This window comes from Aedes aegypti, chromosome 2 (genome assembly GCF_002204515.2).
Source record: "Aedes aegypti strain LVP_AGWG chromosome 2, AaegL5.0 Primary Assembly, whole genome shotgun sequence".
NCBI lineage: Eukaryota > Metazoa > Arthropoda > Insecta > Diptera > Culicidae > Aedes > Aedes aegypti.
In genome coordinates, this window is record NC_035108.1 from 188,103,983 (window position 1) to 188,115,683 (window position 11,701).

At 37.4% G+C, this 11,701-nt stretch overlaps 1 protein-coding gene across 1 annotated transcript; it reads left to right on the forward strand.

Annotated features, from left to right (window-relative positions):
- The first annotated feature begins 1,697 nt into the window (after nucleotides 1–1,697).
- LOC5575941 (ribosome biogenesis regulatory protein homolog) lies at nucleotides 1,698–11,053 on the forward strand. The gene is made up of 4 exons (XM_001662243.2): nucleotides 1,698–1,997; nucleotides 2,060–2,549; nucleotides 10,526–10,782; nucleotides 10,846–11,053. Exons 1-4 carry the CDS (start codon nucleotides 1,849–1,851, stop codon nucleotides 10,991–10,993), a joined length of 1,044 nt encoding a protein of 347 aa, XP_001662293.1. The 5' UTR covers nucleotides 1,698–1,848; the 3' UTR covers nucleotides 10,994–11,053.
- Nucleotides 11,054–11,701: the final 648 nt, after the last annotated feature.

Here is an 11,701-nt window from a genome sequence, read left to right on the forward strand (position 1 = left end):
ACATACGTGATTTTTTTCCATCGCACTTTTCACGTAGCTCTTACGTAAATCATAGGTAGCCCAGAATGAACGCATGAACTTTGGAAGTTCGTCCATTCCACCGTCGCTAAACGTAAGAGCTACGTGGATTTTCCGGTAGCCTTTACGAAGCGTTTCAATATGACCTAGATGGTTTTGCATTAAATTTAACTGTAATAGAGACCAATCTTATTTCTAATAGGCTTTGGAAGAAAACAAATACCCAATTGGAAAATGTGTACAAACTTAAAAGATTATGATATTTTTATTGTCAATCTGAGCATTTTGAATCCTGTTTCCCCAATTTTGTGAGTTTGGTCTGTCCTGTTGTAGCCTTCGCGTGCTATAATTGATAGAGGTTATAAATCACGTATGAAATATGAAGTAATGCAGGGATGCATCGGTATTCAAAGAATATTTACCTTGAAATCAATTTTACACAGTGTTTAAAGCAGCAGCAGCTTCTGAAGTTCTTCAAAAATCAAGCGGACGCCATCTTAGGATTTGAGCTCAACACCGAATATATGTACACTATGCAGATGTCAAAATGAACTCAGGCACCTACGTGAATTCCACGTAAGCGCGATAGGTAACCTCAGTAAACATTACCGAGTCACTATTTGGTGGTTATGGATGTTTTAGTGATCTTTATGTTAGTCAGGTGAAGTGGAGGTAAAATGAATTTGGAATGATCTACGTAATTTTTCACGTAGCAATGACGTTTGAATTTTTTGAGTGTATAAAACAATCCGATTTTACAGGATACTTTGGCTGCAGAGTACATCCCGTGTGAATGTTCTGCTCTTTGCTCTACAAGAATCTCCAGCGCCATTTTACAGGTCCAAAACAAACTCAATCCCTGATGGATGAAGAGGATGCATGGAGATATTGATAGGAATAGTATATTTTATTATGCATTGAATAAATTTGTTTATATTTATAAGGTTTTACCAGGTCCGTCACACTCGGGCTCAGATTGGGTACCACTTCTAGTACTGCATTTGGTCCCTCGGTAGTGTAAAAGGTACCCATGTTTGACAGATCGCAGTACACTTTTCACGACATTCTAGATTACCTTATGAGCCATAAAATTTTGGGCAACTGCAAGGGACATGGAGGTCTTTAATTTGTCTTTGGTTTTACTGTTGGTTATTCTATGAAAATGAATATAAAAATTAAATAAGATTTTCATCTACAAAAAAGAGTAAATTTTACTCTGATTCTTACAAAATATGTTGGATAATGGGTAAAATTTACTCGTTGATCTACCGTACAAGCCGTTTACGCTTTAAAGAGTAAAGGCCCTTTACTCTTTTTATGAGTTAAACTAGTTTCTCTCAAAGAGGGTACTTTTTTACCCTTTAAAGGGTACTTTGGTCTTACAGTGTCAGCAGGGAATTTTATTTGTCAATTCGCCTGGGTTGAAGCATCGCTAAGCTTCAACCCAGGCGAAATGACATTTAGTGTAGAAATTCACAGCAGAATAAAAGAGAGGCACATAGAAAATGGTCATTAATGCATGAACTTTAGTAATTCTGTGACTATTTGTATGTGAGCTAAGCAAATTTTCGGGAATCGGGTACCTGTGTATGAAGGTACTTTGAGCTGGCTAACTCACTCCCCAGAAAGCATTCTAGTACCTCAAATTTACTCTCACGATGAGAAGGAGGTTATGTTTACCAGTTTGACATCTCGGCTCGTGCTGCTGGCGAGAGACATAAACACACAGAGCACCGCGAATATATCCATCAGCAGAAAGAAAACGTGTTTGTTGGAAATCACTGAAATTTTTGGATGTTTGCTCGTTATTCGTGCTAGAATCGGTTTAAAATGGATATAGTAAAGGAAGTTTTGGAGAAGCAGAAAAAGGATTTGGAGAAATATAAACCCATAACCGTACAAAAGCATCTGGAAGCCGTAGTCGATGAGGGGCACCTAATGGTGACGGATCCAAACTATTTCGACGATGATAAGTTCAAGTAAGTTACGGAATGAATTTCGTGTTTTATTGTTACCTGCTAAGCTTGATGAATCCTTCCAGAAGCGACCGAGAGCAATACTTGCTGGACCTGACCAGGGACAATACACAGCTGCTGATCAACAGTATATGGGAGTTACCAACGGAAAGGGAAGAGGAATCCGTAGTTGCAAAACTACCGGCAGCACGAATGGTTCTGCCCCGTGCTCGGAAGTTGCCAGTGCCGAAACCACTCACCAAATGGGAACAGATTGCAAAGGCCAAGGGTATTAAAAAGCGAACCCGCGACAAGAAGGTGTACGACGAGGTGCTGGACAAATGGGTTCCAACCTACGGATATCAGCGGTTTAAGGCCGAAAAGGAGAAGGATTGGATCATAGAGGTGCCACAGAATGCCGACCCCAACAAGGACATGTTTGCAGAGAAGCGAGATTTGCGAATCGAAAGGATAGCCAAGAACGAGATCTCCCGAATGAGAAATATTGCGCGGGCCAAGAAGATTCAGACGCCGCGCACTGGTTTCCTGGGACCGGAATCTGCGTCGGCTAAAGAGGTATGTATTCAACACGGTCTTACTATTCAGTGGTTTTCAACTGGGGAAGAATTTGGCTTTCCTAGAGGAAATTGTTCGCATATTTGAGCTGTTTAGTGAAATATCTAAGTAAATGAAAACCGAATTTGATACTACACGCAAAGAAATGATTTTTTAAATCAATAATATTCTGTATTGAAATCAACAGAAAAAATTATCATTTCTCGGCTAATAATATATTTTTTTGAATTCAACAACAAAACCTTGTTGTTTCAAAAAAATATTTTTTTGTTTCTAGAATCAGTCGTCATCACGAACAAAAATTATTTTTTTGAATTCATAATAAATATATTTGTTAATACAGTATTTTATGTTGAATTAAAAAATAACTGTGTTGTTTTAAAAATTTATATTTTTTGAACCAAAAAAAGTATTTTTAGAAACAAAAAAGTACACTTTTGATTCAATATTTATTTTTTTATTTATGTAGGATGTATTTTCATTATTTTCTATTTCATTTGAAATGATCATAAATAAAAAGAATATTTTCTCTCCATTTGGATTTTATTTACATCTGATTTAGAAATAATCACCAGATGAGTTATTGCCTTCCTATGAACTCTGATTAATAACATTACTCTAGCCATTTCGGCATTTTGTAGACGCAGTCAGCAAGTAATTTGCAGTGCACCGTTCACGAGTGATGGATTCAGAATTACTTTCTCTTACCACCGGTGATGCGGTTGAATAACAATCTGTGGAAATCTTATGATACATAGAAAAATACAATTATTATTCCTTTTGTTAAAACATTTCATCCGTTTATTTATACCTGGTGAAATTCTCCAAACATTCAATCTATGCATGCAATTCGTCCGGTCAACCAGAGATGGCGGCGGTATCAATTCTTCAATTTCCTTCCGTTCCAGGATTTTCAGAATTTCAAGATAGTATTGATTTTCTAGAGAGAAACAATCGAACAATGCGTATAAGTTGGTATATCAGATAGTTACATGGAAACAAGACAATTTCTTACCCAGAAGACGATTGATAATTTCTTCAGAGAGTCCAAAACTCAGCAAAAAATTGACCGTCACTAACTTCCTCAACTTCCATAACCAAAACTTCTTCTGTTGAATCCATTTTGAGTTTTGTTTGAAATCATGGAAATGGCGTCTGACAAGCCGTGCGTACATAATAGCGAAAACAAAACATACACACTCTCATATAATAAATATGTGTGTAAGTAATAGAGTTTTTTTAAAACCAAAAAACTTTTTTTGAAAACGAAACAGATTATGCCAACAATCAAACAAATATTTCATTGAATCTACGCAACGTATGTTCCCATCAGTTTGGTGCAAAAACAACAATTTAAATTTTTGGATCAACAAAATTTATTATTTGTATTCAACAAAAATAATTGTAATTTTTAAAAAATATTTCAATAATATTTATTTTTGAAACAAAAAGGTCTGTTTTCTCTGCGTGTACCTATTATACTCATTATTATAAAAGGCATAATACATACCATGTAATTCCATTAAAATTTATATCCTTTGAAGGATATTTCGAGTCAAGTACACGAAACTGAAGTAAGGCCTTCAGTTGAGGTCGAAATACGCGAACCTGCTAAAGGATACCAAACCAACTCTAGTCAATTTACAATCCTGTGCAAAAAATTGGGTACACCTATTAAAAACATACAGAAGTATTTGTCGATAGCTCTGTGAATTCATGTCCAAATGAAACGCTCTATGGTTCGTTCGAAAGGCAATGAGTAGATATTTTGGCATAAACATTTTTTGAACTTTTTTTTTTATCAAATTTTTACGTGAGGTCACGACATTTTTTCAAATATTACAGCGGGGAGTCGCTGGTTGGAATACGACTGCCTTCCAACTAGCCAATCCGACCCGTTAGTTGGAACGACTGACAGCTGGTAAAAATACTCAAGACTCACGCATCTGGAGAACAAATCGTCACGAAACGCACATATACATGCACATTTGTTCTATATATAGAGACTTTAGTGCGAATGCATTCAGACGTCAAAGTCAATTTGACATTTGAGTGCTTATTAATTTTAGTTAGAATATTTTCCAACCAGAGAGCATCCAACCATCGAGCAATTCCATGTAGCGGACCCCCAACGAGTGAGTTCCCACTGTACTGCGAGGCAAGATGGTCACCCGCATAAAAAGATGAAATTTACTAGAGAAAACCATTTTTCAAGGCATGTAATATCCGAAGAACTTCTGCTGTCACGAACTGTCACTGTGAGCCCAGATCTTAAAGAATGGACAAACCAAGACCAACAATTGAAAAGGCCTCAAGTCCAAAATGTAAAAAAATCGGTTTTCTGCTGATTTCAGTGTATAAGAGCCTATTCCTACTAAAACATACAATAGTCATTTAAAAATATGCATAAAAGTTGAAAAAATAACATTTTTCTAAAAGGCCCCATCTCATTTTCCGCTAACCAGGATATTCATCGCAAATGCGGCCTTTTCTCAAAAAGGCCTCATTTCTATATCTGACGGAAACCGAGTTGAGGCCTGTTAAACAAACATCAAAATTGCAATGTAGATTGCGAAAAACGTTCCAAATTCACTAAGTAGATGCAGGTTATACTACGGAGCGATTCAAAAAATCGATTAATCGGAACGAGAAAATCGATTTTCGGAACATCGATTCAAAATCGCCCATCGCTAGCCTCAACACATTTTAGAGTAAACAAAGGCGTCAACTCACAGGCCTCATCAGCGTCGGCCGGCGTCTATGGGCACAAATGAAAAGGGCTGCACAGCTTTTGGGGAAATAAAAGCCTCATTTCCTTTGACTCGTTTTTTTAGCAGGATTTTTTGCTAAAATTATAGTAATGAATATTCATAGCTATAAATCAGTTTATCCATCGACTTTCTGGACGATAAAATAACATACAATGCTTTTAATTTAAATTTGATTTATTGTTTGACAAAACAAGATTGCATTTTTCTCATTGTTTACTTTTTGGAGATGAGGCCTTTTGAATTGTTAGTCTTGAAACATGTTAAAATGTTTAATGAAATCTTGTTTTTATTCAATGACACGAAAGACCATGTTACTGCAACTATTTTAGCAATTTTTTCCGCTCAAATAACGGCTACATCATATTTAAACTTTAATTTAAAAATTGGGTCCATAAATGAACCTTGACACTTTTGTTCATGTTTGACGTTCGCTTAATCGACAAAAACACCACAGGGCTTTTAGTTTTAACACTGGGGTTGTTCCTATCTGACATTTCGGAAGGAACACGGAAAGCAAAATACACCCAAAATTTGAGTTTAAGCCAAGGAGTCCAATTTTTGGACTTAAACAAAATAAAAACATTAAAACATTCAGTAAACATGTGTTTTTGGCCTGAATGTAAGCGTTTGGCTCTAAAATTGGGACAGGCCTTTAGGACCCTATTGATCAAAACTAGTGATCCTTTATAGAGAGATAAGCGGAAGTAAAATGGAATGATTTGGCAACAGACCAGCCGTGCTGATTTTGCTCTACGTCGAGTATAATATTGCAACACGGACATGACTTCCTCATTGCTAAAAAGTGTATTTTTTTCTTTATTGATCTTTGAGCTACATATCCAAACTAATAAATAGCCGAAAAAATCAACAATTAAAAATCGCATTGACAAAAATTTAAAAAGAAATTTTTTTTTCTTTATTATTGAGACTTTCAGCCCTAGGCTGGTTCATCTCATATTGATAGAAAGAGTGGGGTTGTTTAGGAAAAGTGAAACCTGGTTAAAAACCAGGGGGATGGGGAGCTAACAGTTTTTGAAAATACATAATTATTTTTCTCTTCTGGTTCTTCAATGTTAACATTTCAAATGTTTTCGGTGTACCGATGTCCATCTCATACCCGGGTGCTTGCGGGGTCTGTATCTGTTTGTCTCCGTGTTGCTTTTTCGGCATTCATTGTTGCAGTTGAGGATATCTCTCGGGGCTCTATGTTTCGCGCGTTTGGTCTATATTGCGTCATAAATTTTAGCATCCCTCAAAAATTTAAGCAGCTTAGTTCGGCTATCTTCATCTTGACTGAGTGTTGTTTGAACACACACAATACCGTGTTCTCTTCGTAAAAGCTCCAGACTAGGACAACTGGCTATGAAATGTTCGACGGAGTTGTGGGTGTGGCAGGTTTCGCACGATATTCTGAACTCGTCCCCATTGGCTCCCATATTATGGGAGAGTCTGGTATGTCCCGTGCGTAGTCTGGAAAGGACAATTTGGTCTCTCCGTGATGCTGGGTCGTCCCATCGTTCAACATTGGGTTTATTTTCCTAGCAAAAGTTGTTCGGTCTTGATGCCAACGAAGAGACCATGAGTCCCAGATTACTTTTTTAACCCAAAGAAAAATATTTAATTTTTTTGCTTCATGCAAAATTACTTTTACCGAGATGGTGGGGATTGCTCATCAAACCTTCCGGTCCTCCTCATAGTTACGTACTATGGTGCTGGGTGTAGTTCATGTTTTTCCAGCTGTATTGAAAAGCATGAGCCATAGTCTTTGGCATACAATCGGATCTTTCTTTAGCAGAAAAGAATCGAAATGTCTATCGACGACCGGTGATTGCTAGCAGATATAGTGGAGTGAGCTTCTCTTGAAACGTTCATCGCTTCAAGCTAATTGAAAAAATTGAACAAAGGATGCAGCTTTCAAGCTAAACTCCCAAAATTTGATAAAAACACAGACGTTGGCAAAAACGGAAAATCATACAGAAAAACTTTTTGATGTAAAATCATGTACATTAAGAGAATGTCAGATAAAAGGTCCACCAGCAAAATATGAAAGAGCGACGCCAGCGATATTCTTCCTGTATAGTTTATTATCTCCAATGTAGCAGCGAATTGCCAACTGATGCTGCACAAAAATAAAAATCCATGTAAAATGCAGCGTGAAATCATGCACAAGGGAATGCCAGATTCGTAGCATATTTATCGGCATGCTGCAAATCGCATGAAAGCATACTACTAGCATGAATATTCCAGCTATGCATCACATAATCACAAGATGGATGACGTAACCGATTACCCGACAATTCGCACAAAGTCATGTAGGTGATGCAATTTTTTACGTTTTGTAGTGCAAACTTGCTAGCATTCACTTTATGTGCATGATTTGTGTTGTCAGTCCAAGCTAAGCTAATGATTTTACATTAAAATAAATTCTGTATGGTTTTCCAACTTCGCCAACGCCTGTATTTAGCCATACATTTTCTGGCCTTTTTAAATTCTCGTACTGAGATTCTTGCGGTAGAATTTTGAAACATCTCGGAATCCAAAGATGGCCGGCACAATGGCCGACTTGTTGCCCTACTCACGTTTTCAAAGGCACTAAACTGGAGAAATAGTTGGCAATCGTTTCTGATCTTCTTATTTTAAGCTTTCTGCTAGTGCACAAAGCCAAAATAAAAAGTGCACTGCTGTTAGATGCTTTCTTCGTGAGATTTGTGCCTTTGAAGTTTTAGTGCAATCTTAGAAGTTGATTCCAAACTGTTTCACCTTAACAGTGAATATTTAGGATGATTATAAACCGAAACCGAACTTCGCATTTTCAACAGCACTAGTCTAGAGAACCAAACAGCGCACTGAGCTGATAATTTGATCGAATGATCATCACTACACGCAAAAAAATTGTGCGGTAAAAACTACCATTCTAGGGGGTTAACTTAAGCGCTCGCACCGGCAATTTTCAGCAGACCAGAAATGCGCTTGATTTTACCATGTCTGTAGTTGAAATCAGATTGTTGTAAAATATTACTGTCAAATGTACCAGTAATGCGGTGGGGTGTACCGTAAACATAGTATATTGGTCTGAATTTCCATGGTAGTTTTAAGAATTGGCGTAGTCAGCTAAAATAGTTATTTTTACCACAGAATTTTTTCCCGTGTAGCATGCAACCAATCGATCACATTATCAACGGTTGAAAGAAAGAAAGAACGGTTGTCAGGTTTTCTAGACCTGTGAACATGAAAATTCGAAGTTTGACTTAGTTTTACAATCACCCTAACAGCATGTTAAATTCTGATGATGAATATGGGATTATTTTTGTGGTATTCTCTTCATTGCGGTAGGACTTCTGGCAGTTCAAAGAATTCTTTAAGTTACAATTAGTTCTAATGATATTAGTTGAATAAAGGAATTTTATTGGACCTCTGGTAGGAAGCTCTTTAAGAATTTCGTTAAAAATACTTATAAATCCAGTAAGATTGCTGAGCTTCTTGTTAAAATCTTGTGTTGCATTCGATTCGTTAAAAAGCTTTAATCAATTCTATCTATTGGAAATTCAGAAATCCAGATAGGATTGTTGATATTTTTTTTGGGAATTGTAGTGACTGGTAATATGAAGATCCTTACCGATATCACAGAAATTCCCATCAGAATCCAGTACAGGGTGGCCACCGAACCGGGAAAAACGGGAAAAGCGGGAAAAAGACGGGAATTTGAATCCACCGGGAAAAAGACGGGAAAAACCGGAAATTTGAGAAGATCACCGGGAAAATTGTTTTGAACGAACATCTTCAAGCTGTAATCTGCATAATTACCTCCAAAATAAATTAAAGAAAGTAGTTATGTTTAATGACATTCTCATGGCATCCGCAATTTCGAAATAATTTCAAACATTAATTATTTAATTTGTACTATGTTGCGATTTTAAGTAATAACGATCAAGCTGTTACAGCGCATATAAAATGTGTACAATATCCATACAAAAAGCATTACGAGAGGGTGGATGGGTGTCAAAAATGATGATTTTCGGTGTTATTAAAATTGTGAGTGAGCCCTATGTAAGTGCTTCTACATGTGCGGAATTGTTTCATCCATACCTTGAACTTATTTGCTTTAGACAAGAAAATTCAATGGTTTAAGAATTGAAATAATTTACATTACGTTAAAGAACTACTTGGGCATCTTGATGATTTACTTAGACACCTGGGGCTTTTGTCGGCCATATTATCTGAAATTCAGCATTAAGATGCGCTTAAGGTGATTATATACCAAAGCCAAACCATACAATTTTAAGAGCACGAGTCTATTTGGTTCTCAACAGAGCTCTGAGCTAAAATTTTGATCGTTTTATAATCACCAGAATGCAACCAATCCATCAAATATTCAACGCGAACGGTTGTCAGGTTCTCTAGATCCTCAAACTTGAAGTTGAAAATTTTAAATTTGGCTTAAAGGCCTGTTGGTAAATATGGTTCAAATAGCATTCAAATTAAACTCCTGTCGTGTCAAGAGTAGGATCTGTTTTATTAGCACAATTAACCATCTCTTTCTCATGATAGATAGCTCCAGGGCTTCATTGATTTTCGACGAACACGAGACAAATCGATTCAGATAAATACTATACCATGTCATAGTTTTCAGGATAAAATGCTATATAGATTAGAACAATCTAATAGTTAACTTATTATTCCAATAGTGAAACAATCAAATTACTAAGAAAAAAAAATAAGTAAAAATTTTTGAATCGTTTGCATATTGCAGTACTTTTTATAGAAACGATATAGAAAAAGTCTATTAAAGTCGTTGGAAAGAATGGATTAAAAACCGGGAAAATTAAGTAAAATATACCGGGAAAACCGGGAAAAAAGCGGGAATTTCAAAATCGAAATTCGGTGGCCACCCTGCAGTAGATATTCAACGACGTTCAAAAAGTTTATACTACAATTAAAGATTCCATCAGCAATCCCAACGCAAATCAATCCCAAGTAGGAAATCAACGGATTCTCAAAGATTTTCGAAAGAATTTCAAAGCATCGCACCAAAATTTGCAGGAATCCCATCGAAATGTCATAAATTCTTACAGAAACACCTTCTCGGAGATACTCATAGAATTCCAAACGATTAATAAACGGAATCACGAAAGCGTGCATGGAACAAAAAAGGTTGAAAACCACTGTACTATTGATACTATTTATCATCTTCCGTTTTTTTTTCAGCTCGTTACTGCGGCCAACATAGCTAAGGCGTCCACCGCCTCGGTGGGCGTTTTCCAGGAGAAACTGTCCAACGAAAAACAAGCCCGAGGTATTGGCGTTAAAGAACTGATGCCAGGAAGGAAACGGAAGCGGGCACCGGTCACGATTCCGGGCGAAAAGAAACGAAACTTGGAAATTGTCAACAAGGTGCTGAACAAGAAGCCCAAGATCGACGTCGAGAAAGCCATTTCGATGCAGAAAGCCGAAGCACGAGCAGAGTATGTTTGACGATATTTAATCTTGTATAAGAAAATCACTACTTTATATTCATCTATTTGCAGAAGGGAAGCAGCTGCCGATGAGGAAGGAGGAAAGAAGAAAGGAAAAGGTAAGGGTAAGGGTAAGGGTAGCTTTGGACGGAAGAAGCCAAAAGGCGGACAAGGCAAGAGAAATCACAGCAAACGAGCTGTCGGTCGCAAGAGACGTTAGGGTATCGTTTAGAGTATAAGGTAAGCAAAGGATAATTCAATATAGATTAAACAGCAATCATTTGTCTGGAGTAAGGTGCTTTTCATCCGAAATTCCTTAAGATTTTCACATATTTATTCCATTTCTTCTTACGAGATTCTTAGTATGATTTCAATTATCTTATGTATGTATGGATCGATTAAAGCTCGACCACTATATTTCACCTATTTGCTCTGATCGGCCTAATTCGGACCTAGTAACAGATTTTTTGCTATATCTTATCAGCACGATGAACGGCATGACATGTTTTTTGCTTTTGCATCTGCTAACCTAGAGCGGCTCACAACAGCGTCTGTTCCCCATGTCAAGGGTAGCTGATCATCGTCCGAAGGCCAGAGAAGGACTCTAAGCTAAACTGCGCTCTATGGTCCTCCGAACATTTAGGGGGAATGGTCCTCCACAAATCTAGGGGGTTGGTGTCAGGCCCTGCAAGCCAGCCGTAAAAAAAAATCAAGCATCGAATAATCAACGAGAGAAAACGAACCGGGACAATCGGCGAAGACCACAGCGACGTAAAGAGACTAGCGATTGAAAGCTTGGTACGTGGAACTGTAAATCTCTCAACTTCATCGGAGGCACACGCATACTCGCCGAGGTGCTGAAGGACCGCGGGTTCGGTATTGTAGCGTTGCAGGAAGTGTGTTGGAAGTGATCAATGGTGCGAACGTT

Coding starts and splice junctions, on each gene's coding strand:
- LOC5575941 (XM_001662243.2), top strand. CDS start 1,849: ATGGATATAGTAAAGGAAGTTTTGGAGAAGCAGAAAAAGGATTTGGAG. Junction 1,998..2,059: donor TTCGACGATGATAAGTTCAA/GTAAGTTACGGA, acceptor GAATCCTTCCAG/AAGCGACCGAGAGCAATACT. Junction 2,550..10,525: donor AATCTGCGTCGGCTAAAGAG/GTATGTATTCAA, acceptor TTTTTTTTTCAG/CTCGTTACTGCGGCCAACAT.